The 24,080-nt window shown below is 41.8% G+C and overlaps 2 protein-coding genes across 5 annotated transcripts; one reads left to right on the top strand and one right to left on the bottom strand.

Annotated features, from left to right (window-relative positions):
- Positions 1 to 6,493: 6,493 nt before the first annotated feature.
- Positions 6,494 to 10,479, bottom strand: LOC135513925 (ran-specific GTPase-activating protein-like). 2 transcript variants are annotated; one of them, XM_064936960.1, is made up of 6 exons: positions 10,334 to 10,479; positions 8,274 to 8,410; positions 7,835 to 7,992; positions 7,471 to 7,599; positions 7,274 to 7,342; positions 6,494 to 6,790 (listed from the first exon to the last, which is right to left on the bottom strand). In XM_064936960.1, the coding sequence occupies exons 1-6, from the start codon at positions 10,346 to 10,348 to the stop codon at positions 6,678 to 6,680; spliced, it is 621 nt and encodes a 206-aa protein (XP_064793032.1). In that variant the 5' UTR covers positions 10,349 to 10,479; the 3' UTR covers positions 6,494 to 6,677. The 2 variants fall into 2 exon arrangements, with proteins under 2 accessions (XP_064793032.1, XP_064793031.1); XM_064936959.1 differs by having other exon boundaries at positions 10,328 to 10,458.
- Positions 10,480 to 11,448: 969 nt separating this feature from the next.
- Positions 11,449 to 24,078, top strand: trmt2a (tRNA methyltransferase 2 homolog A). Of its 3 annotated transcripts, none has more exons than XM_064936958.1 (12): positions 11,449 to 11,637; positions 11,921 to 12,552; positions 12,906 to 13,014; positions 14,003 to 14,184; positions 14,512 to 14,626; positions 14,994 to 15,109; positions 15,197 to 15,308; positions 22,648 to 22,770; positions 22,995 to 23,070; positions 23,287 to 23,403; positions 23,488 to 23,584; positions 23,694 to 24,078. In XM_064936958.1, exons 2-12 carry the CDS (start codon positions 11,924 to 11,926, stop codon positions 23,884 to 23,886), a joined length of 1,869 nt encoding a protein of 622 aa, XP_064793030.1. In that variant the 5' UTR covers positions 11,449 to 11,637; positions 11,921 to 11,923; the 3' UTR covers positions 23,887 to 24,078. The 3 variants fall into 3 exon arrangements, with proteins under 3 accessions (XP_064793030.1, XP_064793029.1, XP_064793028.1); XM_064936957.1 differs by having other exon boundaries at positions 11,450 to 11,665; positions 23,685 to 24,078; XM_064936956.1 differs by having other exon boundaries at positions 11,451 to 11,637; positions 23,685 to 24,078.
- Positions 24,079 to 24,080: the final 2 nt, after the last annotated feature.

The raw sequence follows: 24,080 nt of genomic DNA, 5'->3' as shown, positions 1-24,080 counted from the left end.
AAGCGTTCAGCGTCAATCCATTGGATTCAAGCGTACAGCGTCAATCCATTGGATTCAAGCGTACAGCGTCAATCCATTGGATTCAAGCGTACAGCGTCAATCCATTGGATTCAAGAGTACAGCGTCAATCCATTTGATTCAAGCCTACAGCGTCAATCCATTTGATTCAAGCGTTCAGCGTCAATCCATTGGATTCAAGCGTTCAGCGTCAATCCATTGGATTCAAGCGTACAGCGTCAATCCATTGGATTCAAGCGTGCATAGCGTCAATCCATTGGATTCAAGCGCATAGCGTCAATCCATTGGATTCAAGCGCATAGCGTCAATCCATTGGATTCAAGCGTGCATAGCGTCAATCCATTGGATTCAAGCGCATAGCGTCAATCCATTGGATTCAAGCGTACAGCGTCAATCCATTGGATTCAAGCGTACAGCGTCAATCCATTGGATTCAAGCGTGCATAGCGTCAATCCATTGGATTCAAGCGCATAGCGTCAATCCATTGGATTCAAGCGTACAGCGTCAATCCATTGGATTCAAGCGTACAGCGTCAATCCATTGGATTCAAGCGTACAGCGTCAATCCATTGGATTCAAGCGACAGCGTCAATCCATTGGATTCAAGCGTACAGCGTCAATCCATTGGATTCAAGCGTACAGCGTCAATCCATTGGATTCAAGCGTACAGCGTCAATCCATTGGATTCAAGCGCATAGCGTCAATCCATTGGATTCAAGCGTACAGCGTCAATCCATTGGATTCAAGCGTACAGCGTCAATCCATTGGATTCAAGCGTACAGCGTCAATCCATTGGATTCAAGCGTACAGCGTCAATCCATTGGATTCAAGCGTACAGCGTCAATCCATTGGATTCAAGCGTACCGCGTCAATCCATTGGATTCAAGCATATACACATACCTCTTATGAATTCAAGGTGCTTTCAAGGTGCTGACCGTGTCTGTCTAGTCTATCAACAACATGTTGGCCATTACTGAGCAGCACAGAGAAAATATCACATCGCACCAGTCAGTGTTAGATCAATGCAATCTTTAATACTGTTCTAATACCGTCACAAGATGGGCTGAATGGATATCAAACTGTTAAATGGCAATACAACAGTGCTGTGTGGCACTCAGAGACACAGGTCTTGAATTTCTCCAACTACATTTATCCTCTGAGTTTTGAGGTGGTGTTTTAGGGCTTACAGTACAGGAGCATATTCATCTCAACTCTAGCTGAGCTCCAGTATTTATTTCCCTTTATACTGGGTGGTTCGAGCCCTGAATGCTGATTGGCTGAAAGTCATGGTATATCACACCCAATACCACAGGTATGACAAAACATTTATTTTTACTGTTCTAATTACGTTGATAGCCAGTTTATAATAGCAAAAAGACACCTCGGGTTTGTGGTACATGGCCAATATACCATGGCTAAGGGCTGTATCCAGGCACTCCACTTTGCATTGTGAGCATGAACAGCCCTTAGACATGGTATATTGGCCATATACCACATCCCCTCGTGCCTTAATGCTTAAGTATACCATAAGCTACAGTTATCAGTAACATAGAATGTTGGACTATCTATTGATTTCCATATCATGTTTGAGTGACCCCCGACACAGACCAGTGCTAAGAAGATACACAAAAGCCTCTGCCACTGAGTGTTACAGAGGTGGCTGTTATCTGTGATCTACCCTGAATACCCCAACAAAACGGTCCTCCCCATATTCAGGACAACTCCCACCAGCTAACCAGTCAGCCATGCAACGCCAAAACATCTAATAGGCAATTTATTACTTTTGTGACTTAGTATTTTTAGTATAATAGGTCTACCCATAATAAGTTATGTTAAATCCATGTATAATTGTTTTGTTATGATTCATATCAAGAGTGGAAAAATTCTTCAGCTGTGTTACTACATGAAAACCTGTCACCCATTGCTATTTAGTAGTTTTTTTATTGATATTTTTATTTCCAACCTTTCGAAAATGTTTGATACATCTTGCTTTTTATACAGATACTCAAGCTTGGAATGGATGTTTGTATTTTGAGTGGATTTTGTTAATTTATAACTTAAGTAAATTAATGAATAAGTACCATAGCCGATATAGGGAAGGGGGTATGCTAGTTTGTTGTATGCTACAGTGTAAAAAATGTTATCGATTAAACTGTGATGAAGCAATGTAAAGTTATACAAAGCGGATGTCATTTAAAAAAGTGTCAATGTTGGCTACTAACCCTGATTATGTTAAAGCTCTGGGTACTCCTGAAATCCATCCACTTTAAGCAGCTGTCTGGCACAGCAAACCAAATGAATTACAAAACATGAGGTTAGTCATGGATAAAACTATGGGACTGTTGTTTTTTTGTGGTTCACTAATGAAAAGAAGATATAGTTTGATAGGTACATCTATTTTTTTTCTTTAAAAACACTGATTAAATGTAGCTTGAAAGTTTCCCTCTGTTTTGTATCTTTTCTTGTTTGTAAAAGGCTCTGAACATTTGAGGTGAGAAATGTCACCTGGTCATTTGCACATTCTTAGTGTTGAAGATAGAATTTACATGGATGTAAAGGACCCTATTTGTTTGCAACTACACACCGGATCCATTAAATGACCATTGTGGCCTTTCAAGAGGACAATGATGTTTACTGCACAAAGAAATTGGATATGACAGGTAACCAGGTTGCACTGTGGGACAACCACCTATGAAATTACACCAATAATTCTAATCATGCTTATAGCTGAATGGTCCCACTTATGGATAGACACTTTAAAAAAAAAAGTTTAACTTATTGTACCTATTCATTGTGATACTCACTTTAACTGAACGTGCCATAATTGTAGATATCGTATAATAGATGTATATATTGGGAACATATACATTTATCAGAGTACACACATTGGCGATAGTAGAGAAGAGAATATTCCTTGCCGTGTATTGTTTTTTGAGCCTGTTATTTGTGGCACATGCCATTCCATTTATCCATCTTATCATATCATCAGTTCAATTGCAGACCATAAGCTTCAAATATGACAACACAAATTGATAACTGGTCCAACCCCATAGCAGACCCTAATTATATTATATTAAACATGGCAAAGGGAGCTAGTTAGGTTAATATGCCATACTCTTTTCAGCTGAATGTACAGTATTGGGTCACTTGTCTCATATTTAACTCAAATTCACCTGTGTTCCTTGCAGGTGACCGACCCAACATTGTTGATACATACTTGAATCTTCCCCTTCAAGCACAGATACACTTGACAAAAGTGATTGTTGTTATTCTTCCTTTAGATTACTGACACTTTTGTTTTTTATTTTTGCTGTCTGATGGATATTTCACCAAGGGCTCGATTCAATCCGTAACACTGAAGTTTGATTCGAGTCCCAAGTCACCTCACCTGAACAATATGAACTATTGCAGATGACTTGTTGCTGTATGTCTTGCTTTTATCATAATCAGATGTAGTATTTTGTAACATTTGTTATATGAATAGAAAAATAAATGTAGACAGTGTATTGGAAATACTGTTAATGTACATGCTTAATTATTTTTGTTGAAAGGAAATATGCCACTTGACAGAATTAGAATAAAGAAATGTTTGTCAAGCCTATGCATTCACTAGATTGACGTTGAACATTTCCGTGACACCGATTGAAATGTTTCTATTTGTTCAATGAGATTTCAGATATATCTGGTGGAATGTATTAGAATGCATTTCACTTGTCACCACATCACAGTTACATCACTTAAATGGCTGGTGAATAAGTATCAATTACCACAAAAAAGTAATCAATCAAATGTATTTATAAAGCCCTTTTTACATGTCAAAGTGCTGTACAGAAACCCAGTCTAAAATCCCAAACATCAAGCAATGCAGATGTGGAAGCACAATAGTTAGGAAAAACTCCCTAGAAAGGCAGAAACCTAGGAAGAAACCTAGAGGAACCAGGCTCTGAGGGGTGGCCAGTCCTCTTCTGGCTGTGCCAGGTGGAGATAACAGTTCATGGCCAACATGAAAGCGATAGTATATCTTACTGGATTGTGTATAAACATTTTAATCCAGACCATTTTGCAAGGCAGACAGCATTGGTTTTCCATACCAAATTGACTGATGCACATAGGAATTCCTCTCTAGGGCACAATTACCGTATAACAACGTAACTGACGGTAATGGATGAAGACTGTCATGAAAATAAAACTGTCATAGCTGTTTAAAAAATAGTGTGGAACGAACAATTTACTGAAGATGGGACAGCCAGCCATTTGTGCGGTTCAGTCCGTTTCTGCTGTAATTGACTCAACGTGACAACTTTTGCTCTTTGCTCAAACAAGCAAGGTGTTGTAGCGAACAAGTCTATGATTGCCAAGGCAATGCCCTCTCCCTGCAGTAGCAGCACATGCAGTCAGGAGTCAAGGATAGGAGAAAATGTCCAGATTTTTCTCAAATTCAACAAAAAAAAAATTCAGTGACCACGGTCATTTGGCTGACCAATAGCTTTCATCCAAAAAATCCATGACCGTCACAGCCCTCCCTATTCCTCACTCCACATAAAATAGCAAAGACAGACAAAAAAATGGTCTTTGAGAGCTTTTATTGGAAGGTGGAGGAAACATCTTAAAACCATTTGAGTGGAAATGAAAAGCAACATTCCATCCATGTACATGTATTTACAGATGCACTGGCACTTTGATGCAGGGTCAATGCAGTTAGTGGGGACAGGTTAAGACGGTGAGCACACCTAATATCGCATCAATACACTCTTCCACTATACCTTGTCTACATGCTTGCTTCACTTTGAGGGAATGTATTATGGCCTAAAAACAAACTTGAGCCACCGGGAAGGAGACCTGAGCCAGAACATAGATTGACGAGCCTACGCCTAATTCTGATAACCCGTTGTCTTTCATTTTGATTTGGTGTGATCAGTCAACAACAAAATGAAGCTGAATTATGCAAATGAGAATATGCAGTAGGACCTCTGAGCGAGCAGCAGACTAGTTCCCAGAGTACACCTGATTTTAGAAAGCTACGGCTGCGTCTCAATGGTCCAAAGTGTCTTCCTCCACTAATTTCCTCTCCTTCACCTGAACCTGGGATGGGCAACTCCAGTCCTCAGGGCTGGAGTTGTAACTCCCCCCCCCCCCCATCCGTAGCAAACACAGCTGATTAAATGAATTGCATTCTCAACAGAAGATCATGATAAGTTGATGGAGTCAGGTGTGTCAGCTGGGCAAAAGTGTGACACCAATTAGGCTCCCAAGGGCTGGAGTTGCCAATCCCTGAACTAAGTGGACAGGTGAAGGCAAATTCCTGCCTGGTAAGCAGCCACCACCTTGCCTGTATTAAGATCAGTAAAGACTAAGGAGAGGATACAGAGAAAGCCTCCATATTGAGATTCGTGCCAAAGACATTACTGCTCCTCACATGTCCTTTCTGCCCGTTTTCCATACTTGTGGCACTAACAAGCAGCCCTGTTCCATATGAACTAACTTTGCTTCAGAATAACAAGACTTACCAATATCACAAGCCTCATTTCACAGTATGGTAAATTAACACCGATACCTCTTTCATATACAAAGATCCCACAAACGTACCAAGACTGCTTATTTTCACCTGCTTTTTGGTATATCTTTAAGGGGAAGGGTATAAAAACAAGGCAAAGTAAAAGCCACCTAAAGACCTAGTCATGACTACTGCATTTTCACAGTCCCTGTAACCCAGCATTTCCCAAACTCTGTCCTCAAGACCCAGAGTATACATTTTGTTTTTTTGCCCTAACACTAAACAGCTGATTCAAAGCTTGATGATTAGTTGATTTGAATCAGCTGTGTAGCGCTAGTGCAAAACCGTGCACCCCTTGGGTCCCGAGTTTTGGTAACCCTACTGTAACCAAAATACAGGTATCGGGTCTGTGTGAATGAGGGAGCAGGCGTGTTTCGCACCAAGTGAAAGCCGGCTCAAAACAAAAGTGGTGTAATTAAGCACGTGGTATAATGATTAGGATTCTGTGTTCACATGCAAAAGTGATTACTTATCTTCCTTCCCAATGAAATCTAATTTCAAAACAAACATTTTATGGAAAAATATGTTTATGGACGATGCACCATGCTGCCTTGTTGACAACGTGACTAAACAACACAGATTACTGTTATATTTGAGAAGGGCGCTCCTCCCTCACTGCTTTTGCCCATTCACGTTACGTGCCATAGACCAGTGCCCTCCAGCAAAGCATAATCAGATCCACCCCGTGGTGCTGTTTTGTTGCAGGTAAATTCATTAAACACGTTCATTGTTTAATACCTTCCTAATTTGTCATGCAAACAGCCCCCATGGTTTAACACCCCCCCACCCCTCAATTTGAAAGCGGTAAATAAAATGGGCTAATTTACCAAAACAGGTAATACACCACATCGTCTGTCTGAAATGAGTGACAGATGAGCAGAACAGACAACTAGGTCTTCCATGATGGAAAAAGCAGAGGGCGGGTGGGGAGGGGCACATTTTAATGAATGGATCATTTTTTTGCGGCACCAAGGTCTTGTGATCTCGAGGTAAACAAATCATTTAAAAAAACTAAATAAATCAATATGCAAGTGTCCAAATTCAGTTTCTTTAGAGTCTATTGTAGAAAATGACAAGTTGAAGATCAGTAAAGCAAGTTCTTGGTTTCATTTCTTCTCTTCTGCTGCCGCTTTCTCCTTTTCCTCTGTCTTGGTCTTGTCTTTTACAGATAGTTCCTCCAGTTTCTCTGCCACTTTGTTTGCACTGTCAGTGTTTTCTCCTGCAGAGAACAGAAAGATATTAACTGTGATGTGTCATGGTTGGCCAATGACTGAGCAAACAGGTTGGCCAAGACGAGGCTCCAAACTACATCAAGTGTTGATGGTATAACAGTCTTCATCTAAGAGCTTGTTTTGGAGCATTGCGGATGTCCACCATTTGAACGACAGAGTATTCCATCTTGAGTGTTTCACAAATCTTTTTGTTCCACTGATACATAAGAGTAATCTAAACTGGGTAGTGATTAACATGTGACCTTATGAACAATGGTGGTTCTTTGTAATTAACACTGCAGCGCGAACAATTCTAAGTGTGGCAGAACATATCAACACCAGCCTAATAGTGGGCCAAGCGAATGGTTGAATTATCCATGTTAATTTAGCGGACAAAGTTCCAGGCTGGAGTGAGCGGCAGAGAACAGAGTATTGTCTGCATACTGGTTATGAAAAATAATGTGAAAATAAATAAATAATTGTACACGAACCTGATCCGTCTTGCGATTTTCGGACTTCCTCCTTGCATTCATCGAACTTCACCTTAAATTTCTGAGCATCTGAATAGGACAGAAGAGTTATTTTAAACCCCAGCCACACATTGACAGATCACACATTTTGCATGGGAAGTCGACCGAAATGTAAAAAGCTAATGCAGTGACGGAAATAGACGTGTTGTCATACTCACTTTCTGCATTGAGGAAACGGATTGCCAGGAGTTCAGGTTTGGGATGCTCATCAGCGAAGTCGGCAAGTGTGTTCCATACCCATGCCCTGTCGCTGCCGGCGTTGGGCTTCAGCTCCATCACAGGGAAAACTGAAAGAGCAGAAAGGTGAAAAGGATTTAGGCCACTGACCCATAGAATCACATATCTATACAATGACGTGTTTTGCTTATACCTCACCATCATCTCATACTCAAAATAACAATTCAGTGTACAGGCAGCATCAATGCATGGGTTAATGGACAGATTTATGTTCGACACAAGACAGCACTGCAGTGATAAATGCTTAGTGATACTGCCTTAGACAAGAAGCGCTCCGTGACTCACTGTTGTGATTGGCACAGATCTTTAAGGTCCGGTCTCGCCTCATCAATAGGCGGATGGTGCCCTTCTCTTTGTGTTTCAGGAGCTTGACGTCGCCTGTGCCGCGCTCCTTCCACTCTGGTGGGTCGTTCTCAGAGGCAAAGCGGTAGAGCTTCGCCCGCCTGAGGCGAGAGACAATATGGGTAAAATGCTGAGGCTTTGGAGGGAATCAGTAACAATACTTGGATGACAGAGGGCTGGATAGTTGCACTACACTTGAGACAAATCCTAACTTCTACTTAGGGTAACATTTCACTTAGTCTCTATTTGACAGTGCATGCCTAAGAAAAGAATTGATGAATTTACCAATTTGATGTTAGGATTCAGCCATAAATGAATTACAAATTGTGTATAGCTCAATGAGTTAGATTTCGCTTTGAATAGCCTTTCAGCATCAGCTTACATTTTGAACAGTTCCTCCTCGTCCTCCTCTAGTGTCTTTACATCCTGCTCTGGAAGAGACACGATGGGCTCATAATGGGGATCGTGGTTTGATTCTTCTGCATTGTCTGTTGAAGTCTCCTGCTCTTCTGGTGTTTCCTATAAAAAATATGAATTTGAAAAACATGTTAAGGGCAGCATTTGGCATTCAAAATTATCAATTGAGAATAAAAATCCTCAAAAGTTTCAGTGGGCTTCAGTGGTTCCACTTGGATTGTCATCTCACTTCAAGTTTGTGAAATGTACTTTACAAGTCAGTGTTTCAGACTGTAAAAACGGTACGCTCCACCAACTAACTGCAGGATGTGAATAGAGGGATTTGAGAGATCAGGCTTTGGAGGTCATCTTTTGTGTGCAATTTGCTGTGGCAACTAAACTTAGTGTCACTGGTGCTGAGCCAAGCACCTCTGCTGCTGGATGACTTTACAAAAGGCCTTGCGAATCCATATGATCTCACACTTACTACAGAACTTGTAATATGGCCTAACATTACATAAGAGATAATACTCAGACAAACACTCCTTACAAGAGGAAGAAAGGTGAAGCAGGTGGACAATGTTTTTGTTTCCTGGACAACAAACTTTAGCTAGTTCGTAACATAAGTAGTTACATGTGAGCTAGCCAAATTTGCAGTCAGCTACTAAAAAAAAACTAACCTGACAATAATATCAACATGCCACCTAGAAAGCTTAGCTTCTGCCATTGGATTTATTTAATAGCTGCCTGAACCAAATGTATGAAAGGGGCGCGTGTCGCTCCATGCTTTCGAGTGTAATGTAAAGGCTAGCTTCAACTAAGCTAAAAACATGGATCCATATAAGACTATGGGATGTTGCTAGCTACTGTATGTAGCTAAACATGGAGCAACACGGGCCTATTTTATACATTTGGTTCAAGCAGCTAATAAATAAATACTACGGCAGTACTGCTGCTTGCTAACACTAGATGGTTTGCTGACATTCTTGTCAAGCAAGTGTTTTGGTAGCTGACTGCACATTTGGCTACCTCATGTACAAACAGTAACGTTAGCTACTTACAGTACGTTAACGTTAGTTACCTAAAGTTAGTTGTCCAGGTAACGTTATTAACAGAAAAGTTACGTTTGTGATTGTCCACCTGCTTCAATCAATCGTTGTCTTTTTTTGCGTTAATGAAGTTATCCGCTTTTATTATACAGCTGTCATAACTTAGATAGTATGTCAGTGTTGTCATCATAGCTAGTTACTTAGCTAAATGGATAAACAAGTACTGATAAAGTTGACGCTAGTTTCTTTCGGCCTGGAGTTAGCCAGCCAGCTAGCTTGCTAACGTTAGCTAGGCCACGGAGAAAGCACTAGACCAGCTAGCACAGTAGTAGGTTAGCTAGCTAGAGATGAAAAAGGTTTGGCTATTGTGTAAATGACACAGTGGGTAATTGCATTGACCGAGTTCTGTTAAATCAGTGTAAACTCAAGATGAATAAAGCAATATGCCATCTAGCTATTGTAATGTCTGAGGAACTGGCTTCTGTGGCCAACTGGCTGGCTAACAGTAGCAATTACTGCACAGTAGGGGTAACATTAGACAACTCTTAACAATGCCAAATAGTGTCCAAGTGATATCGCAGACATACATATTAGGTTTAAATAATAATTCGCTAGCTATATGGCTGGCTAGTTTGCCTTTGGCTAAGCTAGTTAACGCTAGCTAGCTTTGGACCAGGTATAAAGAAGGGCGGCAAAAGTATTGAGTTGCACACTTTTGACACATACAACAAAAGGCATAACTGATTGACCATTATCTGGGAAATGTTGTTCTGAGGCCGATTAACACTTTTTTATCCCCAATATTGATGTTTAACAAGGTTGTTAAAAAACAGTTTTTTTTTTAAATCAGCATCCCTACCCGGCATTTTTATCTTCCTGGGTACAACCCTAGCAATATAAAACTTTGAGAATGCCAACCAAAACATTACAATTGAAATAAAATGTACATTTCATTAAATGCACGATACATACATATGTTAAAAATTCATACCCTCACCTTCGGATCTGCCATATTAATGTAGATGTTTGTAGATTATGGAATTTAGTTTGATTGATTCAAAACCAAAAACTCGCCGTTTCTCTCTTCCTGCTGTAGATTTCGCGCGCCGAAATGTCCTACTCGCGTTTTCCCCATCCCGGCACCCCTCCACTTTCGACACTATTTTAAAGGGCTTTACATTGAGCCATAAAATAACTTTTAAACGTATAAAATGCTCTTTACCAAATACAATAATTACGAACATGCTTACACTCGGTGTATTATTGTTTTCTTTATTAAATATGATTACTTGTTCGCAGTGCACTTCAAAGTATACTCTACGCATTTCCTAACTATGTGAAAGGTTGCTACATATCATCAAAAGTGGCATGTGTGTTTGAAACGTTGGATAAATACGTAGCGAGCTAAAATGTCAACAAAAGTAAAAAACAGACACATTGCGACCAAAGAGTTTTTATAACTAACCCAAGATAGACCAAAGCTTGTCGGTTACAATGGGAGCAAATTAATCACAGTGGGCAGAGCAAACAATGAGGTAGGCAGAGCCAAGCACGAGCTAATGAGATCCTTATTGGCGCGTTCGAGCATTTGTTAGCATATTTCCATTAGGTAACGGCTACTCTGTGAAGTGTGCGTGTGCAATAACTCAATTCGCCCTTTACACTCCTGAAAAACGCAATTTTTTGGAACTTTGGCAAAGGGTAAAGTCTACAAAATGCGGTCCACTCTGTTTGTTACATATTGTAGTTTTGAAAACAGAAAACTGTATCGAGATCAAATTTGAAGGGGCTTTACTATTTTAACGGGCTTTACATTGAGCCATAAAATAATGTATAAAATGAGAAAATTAAATCGATGAGAAAATTTGCATAATGTCGGCAAAAATCAATCTCGTTCCATCTTCTCCCACTGCCGGTCACTGGGCTTTCTCTCATTACCATATTTGGTAGTGAGTGGAAACGCCAACCGGATGCTTCACATTGATATATCCGGTGAAATATCGGGCTTGGGTTTATCTGTAGCTGTAGCAGCTTCGTCACTTCCTGTGTCGGAACATTATTTTTTTTTTTTTGTTCTAGATTTATCATTCTACCATAACACAATCAGCAGGAATCATGCAGAATGCATTCAATAAATTGTCAGTGAAAATATATAGTGACGTATTTTTTTCTTAACGCCTCATGTCAAAGTTCATATTTTCCACGTGTCCCACAAGATGGCAGCCCGCAGTCTCTTATAGTCAGAAGTGAATTGCCCTTAAGCAAATATTATTTGTCAGAGCTGTAAGAGCAAAAGTGAAGGTGATTTTATTGTTTGCTCTTCTGTATAGTAAGTCCTAGGCTAGCCGTTATTTTCAGTGCTAAATTATGCTCGTGCTTTTGGTCATTTGCTTTACTTAATCTCAGCCACTTTGCTACACTCATTGTAACTAACTACTCCGTAAGATCTGCATAAGTAAAGAAAGCAGTGCAGAAGTAGTGCATGTCTGATATGTGTATTTTCAAATGTCACTTATGAAATGCAGACTGGTAGTCCAGATGAAGCACACTTTTGTTAATGATGTCCACTATCCCCCTCAAACAGAACATGACAGATGTTGGTGACATCCCAATGGTAGGTTCTCCATCACTGAATGAGGAGAAGACATCTGACCCCAAAGAAGATGCAGTAGATGGGGTGAAAACAGATGAACCCAAAGCTGAAGGTGGAGGAGAAGAAGCAGCTTCTTCCGACCCTAATAATCTGTACCGCTACGTCCAAGCGGACCTCTTCACCTCTGAGATCTTCAAAGTGGAGATCCAGAACCTTCCCAAATTCATTGGTTTCAACGACTTGAAGAAGTTCCTGGAGAAGCATCGCCTTAACCCGCACAAGATCAAACTGTTCGGGAAGCAGACGTTTGCCTTTGTCACCTTCAAGAACGAAGAGGAGAGGGACAAGGCCATGAAGATGGTGCACGGCATGCAGTGGAAGGGCCGGGTGCTTAGTGTGCGCCTGGCCAAGCCCAAGGCGGACCCTATGCTCAGGAAGAGGGGGCGGGATGAGGCCGGGAGTGCCGGGCAGCCCCCCTCCAAGCGGAAGGAGGCAGAGGAGGACGAGGTGCCGCTCAGCATACAGATCGCCAACGTGGTGACGCCCCTGTGGAATGTGCCTTATGAGGAGCAGCTGAAGAGGAAGGAGCAGGAGGTGGAGGGGGTGCTGCAGAGACTGGCCAGGTACAGAGATGTGTATAGGCCCATGCCATGTGTGGCTTCTGGTTCACTTCACAAGAATAACCTCAAGTGGGGCATCGATAGGATTACTGCAGTCTATTGCATTATATCCTGTCTTGTTATATCCTGCCATGAAAGACACCACAGAAATGTACTAATGAGATGACTTCATAGTTTATAGATGACTTTAAGGCCTTTATCTGGTCCTTCCTTTGCTCTAATGAACATAACAATTGGACATCTTTATTTGAGTATGTCTTTAATAACAATTGCCTACAGAGAAGTATGTTGCTCAAACTACACAAAGGAAAACTGACTGTACATCATGTTATTATGTCCTCCCATTTTCTGTTCAGAGAAATAGGCAACACCAACAAAGCGATGCTGCCCTGGCTATTTGTGCAGAAGGAGAAGTACAAGAGAATGTGTTGTCCTCTGGAAGAAATTCGCCCATCTCCGTCACAGGTACAATGCAATACTGTAGAAACCTCTCTGAGTGCTGTTGTTTTGAGAACCCCAGGAGGGGGGGTGTGTGGTATATGGCCAATATGTCAGAGCAGATCACTGCACCTGTACATAGCCCATCTGTAATTAGCCCATCCAACTACCTCATCCCCCACACTGTATTTATTTATTTATCTTGATCCTTTGCACCCCAGTATCTCTACTTGTACTTTCATCTTCTGCACATCTACCATTCCAGCGTCCACCATGGCCTATTTATTGCCTTACCTCCCTTATCCTACCTCACTTGCACACACTGTATATAGACTTTTTTCTACTGTATTATTGTCTGTATGTTTGTTTATTCCATGTGTAACTCTGTGTTGTTGTATGTGTCGAACTGCTTTGCTTTATCTTGGCCAGGTCACAGTTGTAAATGAGAACTTGTTCTCAACTAGCTTACCTGTTTAAATAAAGGTGAAAAAATAATTCAAATAAATACCACGCCAAAGGGCTGTTCATATGCACAATGCAGAGTGCCTGGATACAGCCCTTAGCTCTGGTATATTGGCCATATACCACAAATCCCTGAGGGGCCTTATTGAGATAATAAGCAGGTTACCAACGTAATTAGAAAAGTAAACAAGTCGTTTTGCGTCAGCCAATAAGCATCCATGGCTCGAACGACCTTTTTATAATAGGCCTACATATGGCTGCCTGCCCTGGCAACCTGGGGTGAACGTTTGCTGTCGCAGCTTGTACAGGTTTTCTGTGACTATATCAAGAACCTGAAATCATTATGCCTTTTTTGTTGTGGGATTGATTTAACTAAGTCCAGATGCACTCTGGCCTTTTGATCATCCTGCTAAAAATGAGTATCTCAGCTACTAGCAAGGCGTTTGACAACCTGGTGTCTTAATGAAATACATACACTGACTGCAGTCCCTGCCTGGGTATGCGCATGCTGAACTTTGACCCTAAGCATCCTTTCCCTACTCTTATCATGCAGGTTGAATACAGGAACAAGTGTGAGTTTGTCATTGGTATTGGAGCGAATGAAGAGGATAAGACCATAGGCTTCAGACTGGGGAAGTACAAAGGGGGCTCCTGTGCCGTGGTGGGACCCTCAGACAGCATCCATGTCACCACTGAGGCCAAGAGAGTGGTCAGTGAGTTCCAGAAATTCATCAGGTATTAATGTCATCTTACTGAGAGGGAGGCCTCATCGCTGTCCTGCACTGATCCCGCCCTGATCACAGGACTCAATATCACGTCTCAGTTAAATATTCTGGCCACTGTATCAGATCTGCCCTATATACACTATTTGACCTATATACCTATATAATGCTGCACACAGCAATACAATAGCCTGGTGGCCTCAGATATGTTTCTGCTGAATAGACAACTTTTCTGGCATAGTTTCAACAGCTCTAGGATAACCAGGCCAGAAGAATGGGGGTGCTAGATGTAAATAATGTTATCACCTTCTTTTGACCCATAATTTGTTTATCTACACAGGACAACCCCATACTCAGTGTACAGCCCTGAGACATACGAGGGCCACTGGAAGCAGCTAACAGTGCGGACCACAAGGACCAAGCAGGCCATGGCTATGGTGTTCTTTAACCCACAGGTACAAATAAAACATTCTTGAATGTGGTTAATATTACATTATAAACTGGGTGGTTTAAGCCCTGCATGCTGATTGGCTGAAAGCTGTGATATCAGATCTTATACCACAAGTATGACAAAACTTTTATTTTAACTGCTCTAATTACGTTGGTAACCAGTTTATAATAGCAATAAGGCGTTGCGTCGTGCAAAAGAACAGCCCTTAGCCGTGGTATATTGGCCATATACCATGGTACAGAAATGTACACATTATGCGTTCTGATCTAAGAATCACTACATTCATCACTGGATTCTTCAGCTGAACAATATAAGTTTAGTGACTCTCCTTTCAAATCCTGTCATTTATTCTCGCCTTTTCTACTTTGCAGAAACTTGAGGAAAAAGAACTAAATATCCTGAAGAGCTCTATGAAAGAGTATTTCACAGAGGGTGACGGGAAAGAGAGTGGTGTAACTGCTCTGTACTTTGTGTCAGAGGGACAAAGGTAAGATCATTAGAAAAACAACAATTTAACGGTGTGAGAATGCACATGGAAATGTTGTGATTGACAGATAATGTTGTATTCACTAAGGCAATCCCCTAACCCGGAGGACTTGCCGTGTGAGCTGGTAGCTGGAGAGGAGTATATTCACGAGGAGCTTCTTGGCCTGAAGTTCAGGATATCCCCCCATTCTTTCTTCCAGGTGAGTATCCCATGTCACGTATCGTAGCTGTAGAGTCTTCATCCTATTCACTTACCATCTTCGGTCCATTTGGCATAGTTTTTAAAATTATATTTCATTATATTGAGATAGTGTATGTTGTATTTCCTCCACCATTTTAAGAGCCTCCAAGTTAGTGTCTCTGATGTACAGCACTATGAACTCTGTTCTATAGCTGTAAAATACAGTGAGTATCATAATTGGATTTCTTCACATTTTATTGTTTCAAAGTGGGAATAAAAATGATTTAATTGTCATTTTTTTGTCAACGATCTACACAAAAGACAAATTCTAACTTTTAAATACTAATGAAAAATAAAACACTTGATTGATTAGATAAGTCTTCACCACCCCTGAGTCAATACATGTTAGAAACACTTTTGGCAGCGATTACCGCTGCAAGTCTTTTTAAGTCTCTAAGAGCTTTGCATACCTGGATTGTACAATATAAAACAAAATCAAGATGTTGGTGGTCATAGCTTGACAGCCATTTTAACTCAAAAAGCTGATTTAAAAAAAATATATATATATATTTTTTATTTATTTCACCTTTACTTAACCAGGTAGGCAAGTTGAGAACAAGTTCTCATTTACAATTGCAACCTGGCCAAGATAAAGCAAAGCAGTTCGACACATACAACGACACAGATGGAGTAAAACAAACATACAGTCAATAATACAGTAGAAAAATAAGTCTATAAAGACTCGGAGCAAATGAGGAGATAAGGGAGGTAAAGGCAAAAAAAAAAGGCCATGGTGGCGAAGTAAATACAATATAGCAAGTAAAACACTGGAATGGTAGATTTGCAGTGGAAGAATGTGCAAAGTAGAGATATAAATAATGGGGTACAAAGGAGCAAAATAAATAAATAAATACAGTAGGGGGAGAGGTAGTTGTTTGGGCTAAATTATAGATGGGCTATGTACAGGTGCAGTAATCTGTGAGCTGCTCCATTTAAGTAAAGATTTAAGTCAAAACTGTGACTTGGCCTCTCAGGAAAATGTACTGTCTTCCTGGTAAGCAACTCCAGTGTAGATTTGGCCTTGTGTAGTAGGTTGTTGTCCTGCTGAAAGGGGAAATCATCTCCCAGTGTATGGTGTGAAGCAGGTTTTCCTCAAGGATTTTGCCTGTGCTTAGCTCTATCTAATTTATTTTTATCCTGAAAAACTCGCCAGTCTTTGCCGATGTCAAGCATACCCATACCATGATTCAGCCACCACCACGCTTGAAAATAAGGAGGCAATTACTCAGTGATGTGTTGTTGGATTTGCCCCAAACATAAGGCTTTGCATTTAGGCCAAAAAGTGTGTTCCTTTGCAGTGTTTCTTTTCAGTATTATTTTAGTGCCTTGTTCCATACAGAACGCATGTTTTGTAATATTTTCACTGTCACAGTGTATTCAGAACCCTTGACCGTTTCCACATTTTGTTCTGTTACAGCCTTATTCTAAAATGGATTAGATAAATAAATACATCCTCCATCTACACACAATACCCCATAATGACAAAGTGACAAATGTATTACAAATAAAAAAACCTGAAATACCTTATTTACATAAGTATGCTATGAGACTCAAAATTGAGCTCAGGTGCATCCTGTTTCCATTGATCATCCTTGAGATGTTTCTACCACTTGATTGGAGTCCAACTGTGGTCAATTCAATTGATTGGACTTTTGGAAAGGCACAGACCTGTCTATGTAAAGGTCCCACAGTTGACAGTTATCATGAGGTCGAAGGAAGACCAAACCATGAGGTTGAAGGAAGATGGCGCCGACAGTGATGGTCGCCTTGCTTCAAGTCCTTAGGAAACTATGCAGTATTTCGTTTTTTAAAATGTATTACATTGTTACCCCAGGAAATATTATTACATACAGCCGAGAAGAACTATTGGATATAAGAGCGATGTCAACTTACCAACATAACGACCAGGAATACGACTTTCCAAAAGCGGAACCTCTGTATGGCCCACCCAGGACAATGTATCTAATCCCAGAAGCCGACCAAAAAGAACAACGCCGCAGAAGGGGCAGACGCCCCCCCCCTCTCCTTCTCCATGGCTGACTTGAGTAAAACACTTAAACGTGTTAACCCTCACAAGGCTGTTGGCCCAGACAGCATCCCGAGCCGCGTTCTCAGAGTATGCACAGACCAGCTGGCTGGTGTGTTTACGGACATATTCAATCACTCCCTATTCCTGTCTGCTGTCCCCACATGCTCGAAGCTGGCCACCATTGTTCCTGTACCCAAGAAGGCAAAGGTAACTGAACTAAATGACTACTGCCCCGTAGCACTCACTTCTGTCATCATGAATTGCTTTGAGAGACTAGTCAAGGATCATATCACCTCCACCTTACCTGCCACCCTAGACCTACTTCGGTTTGCATACCGCTCCAACAGGTCCACAGACGATGCAATCACCTGCACACTGCCCTATCCCAAATATAATACCTATGTAAGAATGCTATTCATTGACAACAGCTCATCATTCAACACCATAGTACCCTCCAAGCTCATCATCAAGCTGGAGGCCCTGGGTCTCAACCCGTCCTGTGCAATTGGGTCCTGGACTTTCTGACGGGCCGCCCCCAGTTGGTGAAGGTAGGAAACAACATCTGCACTTCGCTGACCCACAACACTGGGGCCCCACTAGGGTGTGTGCTCAGCCCCTTCAAACTCCCGGTTCACCCATGACTGCGTAGCCAGTCATCAAGTTTGCATACAACACAACAGTAGTGGGCTTGATTACCAACAACCACGAGACAGCTTACAGGGAGGAGATGAGGGCACACGGAGTGTGGTGTCAGGAAACCAACCTCTCTCTCAATGTCAATAAAACAAAGGAGATGATCGTGGACTTCAGGAAACAGCAGAGCGACCACCCCCCTATCTACATCGAAGGGACAGCAGTGGAGAAGGTGGAAAATGTTAAGTTCCTAGGCGTACATATCACAGACAAACTGAAATGGTCCACCCAAACAGACAGTGTGGTGAAGGCGCAACAGTGTCTCTTCAACCTTAGGAGGCTGAAGAAATTTGGCTTGTCACCCAAAACTCTGATAAACCTTTGCAGATGCACAATTGAGAGCATCATGTCGGGCTGTATCACAGTCTGGTATGGCAACTGCACCACCCTCAACCTCAAGGCTCTCCAGAGGGTGGTGCGGTCTGCACAATGCATCACTGGGGGCAAAACTACCTGCCCTCCATGGCACCTACAGCACCCGATGTCACAGGAATGCCAAAAAGATCAAGGACAACAACCACCGGAGCCACTACGTCCTCTCACTGTCAACTGCGTTTATTTTCAGCAAACTTAACATGTAAATATTTGTATGAACATAAGATTCAACAACTGAGACCTAAACCGAACAGGTTCCACAGACATGTGACTAACATAAATGGAATAATGTGTCCCTGAACAAAGGGGGGGTAAAAAAATCAAAAGTAACAGTCAGTATCTGATGTGGCCACCAGCTGCATTAATTACTGCAGTGCATCTCCTCCTCATTGACTGCACCAGATGTACCAGTTCTTGCTATGAGATGTTACTCCACTCTTCCACCAGGGCACCTGCAAGTTCCCGGACATTTCTGGGGGGAATGGCCCTAGCCCTCACCCTCCGATCCAACAGGTCCCAGACGTGCTCAATGGAATTGAGATCCGGGTTCTTCGCTGGCCATGGCAGAACAATGACATTCCTGTCTTGCAGGAAATTACGCAGAGAATGAGCAGTATGACTGGTGGCATTGTCATGCTGGAGGGTCATGTCAGTCCGATAATGCTGTGACACACCGCCCTAGACCATGATGGACCCCCCCACCTCCAAATCAATCCCGCTCCAGAGTACATGCCTCGGTGTAGCGCTCATTCCTTTGACGATTAACGCAAATCCGAACATCGCCCCTGGTGAGACAAAACCACGACTCGTCAGTGAAGAGCACTTTTTGCCAGTACTGTCTGGTCCAGCGAAGGTGGGTTAGTGCCCATAGGTGATGGTGTTGCCGGTGATGTCTGGTGAGGACCTGCCTTACAACAGGCCTTACAAGCCCTCAGTCCAGCCTCTCTCAGCCTATTGCGGACAGTCTGAGCACTGATAGAGGGGTTGTGTGTTCCTGGTGTAACTTGGGCAGTTGTTGTTGCCATCCTGTACCAGTCCCGCAGCTGTGATGTTCGGATGTACCGATCCTGTGCAGGTGTTGTTACACGTGGTCTGCCACTGCGAAGATGATCAGCTGTCCATCCTGTAGCGCCGTCTTAGGCGTCTCACAGTACGGACATTGCAATTTATTCTCCTGGCCACATCTGCTGTCCTCATGCCTTCTTGCAGCATGCCTAAGGCATGTTCATGCAGATGAGCAGGGACACTGGGCATCTTTCTTTTAGTGTTTTTCAGTCAGTTGAAAGGCCTCTTTAGTGTCCTGAGTTTTCACAACTGTGACCTTAATTGCCTACCATCTGTAAGCTGTTAGTGTCTTAACGACCGTTCCACAGGTGCATGTTCATTAATTGTTTATGGTTCATTGAACAAGCATGGGAAACTGTGTTTCAACCCTTTACAATGAAGATCTGTGAAGTTATTTGGATTTTTACGAATTATCTTTGAAAGACAGGGTCCTGAAAAGGGGACGTTTCTTTTTTTGCCGAGTGTAAATATATACTGTGTTTTATACCATCTATTGCAGCTTGCCTATGCCGCTCGGCCATCTCTCATCCATATATTTATATGTACATATTCTCATTCACCCCTTTAGATTTGTGTGTATGAGGTAGTTGTTGGGAAATTGTTTGTGCAGTAAGATCTAACAAGTAATCTGTCAGAACTACACTCGCATTAACATCTGCTAACCATGTGTATGTGACCAATAACAGTTGAATTGTCTGTAGAGCTCCGAGACAGGATTGTGTCGAGGCACAGATCTGGGGATGGGTACCCAAACATTTCTGCAGAATTGAAGTTCCCCAAGAACACAGTTGCCCCCATCATTCTTAAATCAAAGTAGTTTGGAACCACCAAAACTCTTCCTAGAGCTGATCACCCGGCCAAACTGAGCAATCGGGGGAGAAGGGCCTTGGTCAGGGAGGTGACCAAGAACCCGATCGTTGCTGACAGAGTTTCAGAGTTCCACTGTGGAAATGGGAGAACCTTCCAGAAGGACAGCCAATACTGCAGCACTCCACCAATCAGGCCTTTATGGTAGAGTGGCCAAATGGAAGCCACTCCTCAGTAAAAGGCACATGACAGCCTGCTTGGAGTTTGCCAAAAGGCACCTAAAGACTCTCAGACCATGAGAAACAAGATTCTCTGGTCTGATTAAACTAAGATTGAACTCTTTGGCCTGAATGCCAAGCGTCATATGTGGAGGAAACCTGGCACCATCCCTTTGGCGAAGTATGGTTGTGGCAGCATCATGCTGTGGGGATGTTTTTCAGTGGCAGGGACTGGGAGACTAGTCAGGATTGAGGGAAAGATGACCGGAACAAAGTACAGAGAGATCCTTGATGAAAACCTGCTCCAAAGCACTCAGGACCTCAGACTGAGCGAAGGTTCACCTTTCAAAAGGGCAACTACCCTAAGCACACAGCCAAAATAATACAGGAGTGGCTTCCAGCTATAGCCTGAACTCAATCAAACATCTCTGGAGAGACCTGAAAATATCTGTGCAGTGACGCTCCCCATCCTACCTGACAGAGCTTGAGAGGATCTGCAGACAAAAATGGGAGAAATTCCCCAAATACAGGTGTGCCAAGCTTGTACCGTCATAACCAAAAAGACTCCAGGCTGTAATCGCTGCCAAAGTAAAGGGGTATGAATACTTATGTAAATGTGATATTTCAGATGGTAATTCTTTATACATTTTCAAAAATGTCAAATATTTTTTGCTTTGTCATTAGGGGGTATTATGAGGGGGGGGGTCAATTGAATCAATTTTAGAATAAGGCTGTAATGTAACAAAATGTGGAAAAAGTCAAGGGGCGTAAATACTTTATGAATGCACTGTTGGTCATTATTGTAGAGTCACTACAATGTTGTTGATCCATCCTCAGTTTCTCCCATCATAGCAATTGAACTCCAATGGCCTCATGGTGACATCCTGAGTAGTTTCCTTCCTGTGCTGCAGCAACTCAGAAGGATGACTATCTTCAATGTTTCTGGGTGGTTTAATACGTCATCCACAGCATAATTATTAACCTGACCATCTTTAAAGAGATATTCAATGTCTGATTTGTTACTGTTACCCATATTCCAATCACTGCCCTTCTTTTATGAGGCTTTTGAAAGGCTTCCTGGTCTTTGTAGTTGAATCTGTGTTTGAAATGCAATACTTGACTGAGGCACCTTATAGATGTTGTATGTATGGGGGACAGAGGAAGAGGTAGTCATTCTAAAATCATGTAAATCCCTATTTTTTTTTGACATAGTGACTCCATGTACACTGAACAAAAATATTAAGCAACATGCAACAATTTCAAAGATTGTACTGAGTTACAGTTCATATAAGGAAATCAGTTAATTGAAACAAGTTCATTAGGCCCTAATCTATGGATTTCGCATGACTGGGAATACAGATATACAGCGGGCCAAAAAAGTATTTAGTCAGCCACCAATTGTGCAAGTTCTCCCACTTAAAAAGCTGAGAGAGGCCTGTAATTTTCATCATAGGGACACTTCAACTATGACAGACAAAATGAGAGAAAAAAAATATCCAGAAAATCACTGTAGGATTTTTAATGAATTTATTTGCAAATTATGGTGGAAAATAAGTATTTGGTCAATAACAAAAGTTTATCTCAATACTTTGTTATATACCCTTTGTTGGCAATGACAGAGGTCAAATGTTTTCTGTAAGTCTTCACAAGGTTTTCACACACTGTTGCTGGTATTTTGGCCCATTCCTCCATGCAGATCTCCTCTAGAGCAGTGATGTTTTGGGGCTGTTGCTGGGCAACACGGACTTTCAACTCCCTCCAAAGATTTTCTATGGGGTTGAGAGAAATAAGCATTATGTGCATATGGAAAATCTCTGGGATCTTTTATTTCAGCTCATGAAACATGGAACCAACACTTTACATTTTATATTTTTGTTGCAAAGTCACACTTTACTCCTGAAGTAATTTAGGCCTTCCTCAACAAGGGGATGAATACTTATACAACAACTATATTTTAATTATTACAAATGTATTTTCCCTTTTGACATTATTGGGTATCCTATCCATTGACCCACAAAAATCACAATTATATTTCAATCCCATGTTGTAACACAGCGAAAAAATGCAAGAGGAATGAATACTTATTATACTCACTGTATGTCATTGACCAGGTGAACACAGGGGCAGCTGAGGTGCTGTACTCAGCTGTAGGAGAATGGGCCCAGCTGGACAAGGACAGCACTGTGCTGGACGTATGCTGCGGGACAGGAACCATTGGCATCTCACTGGCTAAGGTACTATAGAGAACAAGAGAAATGTGTTAGTTGACTTATAAATAAAGACACATGGCATCCTACATACATAACAAGCAAGGTTGGGGGTCAAGCTCATTTCAGTTAAGGAAGTAAACTGAAATGGTATTTAACACAACCCTGATTACAACTATGGATCAATCCGTCTGGAAATGGATTAGTCCCTTTCTCTGTTGACATTATGAGTCGCACCCTGTGTCCTCCAGAGGGTGAGGAAGGTGATTGGGATAGAGATGTGTCAGGAAGCAGTGAAGGATGCCAAAGTCAACGCGAAGATCAATGGTAAGAGGCTTAATCATATTGGTGCCTGGCATCTACTGCCACTTGACCAACGAGGCCAGAAAGAGTTAAGCCTGACATACAGTACATGTTCAAATCTAAAATCATACATATCTGATATCTAACTCTTGAATATTCCCGACCCTCTGCCAAATGAATCCCCAATACATTTGCTCTAGTGCTATGAGAGAGAACCTGACTGTGACTGAAATATTTCAGGGCTGAGTAATATTGAGTTCCACTGCGGAAAGGCTGAAGATGTGTTCCAGATGGTGCTCAACGCTGTCGTATCCCCCAGCATCACCGCCATCGTGGACCCACCGAGAGCAGGCTTACGTATGTTACAAAATTTACTGAATCAGTTTGTCTATGCACTGTATATTTCAATTGAGTGACAGTAATTGATTGTCTACCATCTAGATTCAAAGGTCATTCTGGCAATCAGAAGAGCGGAGCATCTGAAAAGGCTGGTTTATGTGGCATGCAATGCCAAGGCAGCCATGAACAACTTCATAGAGTGAGTATAATACCCTATCCTTTTCATTCTGCATGTGCAGACCAAACATTCAGTATGTCATCTTCATGGGGATTCTTCTGGTTCTATTTGATCTGTGTAGTCTGTGCAGGGCTCCCTCCAACCGTGTACGTGGAGCTCCGTTCCGTCCGGTGCAGGCAATGGCTGTGGATCTCTTCCCCCAGACCATGCACTGTGAGATGCTGCTGCTCTTTGAGAGGGTGGATTACAGCTCCAAGAGCAGCAGTGAGAAACCTGAAGAAATGACCCAGGGCACTAGCGAGAAGCCCACCATCACAACTTAATTGCACAACCTCATTAAGTTTAAGTAGAAAAGTTGATGTTCTACACGTTAATATGTAATCAACGTTATGGATTCTGTAGTTATACTGTACCATTAGGGGCAGGATAACATTGCATTTCAGTTTTATTATAATACTGCCTTGCTGTGTAATATTGTTTTACAACTTAAAAATAAAAAGATCTCAGTAAAATAAGC

Source organism: Oncorhynchus masou, chromosome 25 (genome assembly GCF_036934945.1).
Source record: "Oncorhynchus masou masou isolate Uvic2021 chromosome 25, UVic_Omas_1.1, whole genome shotgun sequence".
NCBI lineage: Eukaryota > Metazoa > Chordata > Actinopteri > Salmoniformes > Salmonidae > Oncorhynchus > Oncorhynchus masou.
This window is presented reverse-complemented; position numbering and strand designations above follow the sequence as displayed.

Coding starts and splice junctions, on each gene's coding strand:
- LOC135513925 (XM_064936959.1), bottom strand. CDS start 10,348: ATGGCAGATCCGAAGGTGAGG. Junction 7,993..8,273: donor GAGGAGGAACTGTTCAAAAT/GTAAGCTGATGC, acceptor CTCTCGCCTCAG/GCGGGCGAAGCTCTACCGCT. Junction 7,343..7,470: donor CCGTTTCCTCAATGCAGAAA/GTGAGTATGACA, acceptor TGTCCTATTCAG/ATGCTCAGAAATTTAAGGTG.
- trmt2a (XM_064936957.1), top strand. CDS start 11,924: ATGACAGATGTTGGTGACATCCCAATGGTAGGTTCTCCATCACTGAAT. Junction 14,185..14,511: donor GAGTTCCAGAAATTCATCAG/GTATTAATGTCA, acceptor TTATCTACACAG/GACAACCCCATACTCAGTGT. Junction 23,404..23,487: donor CCCACCGAGAGCAGGCTTAC/GTATGTTACAAA, acceptor TCTACCATCTAG/ATTCAAAGGTCATTCTGGCA.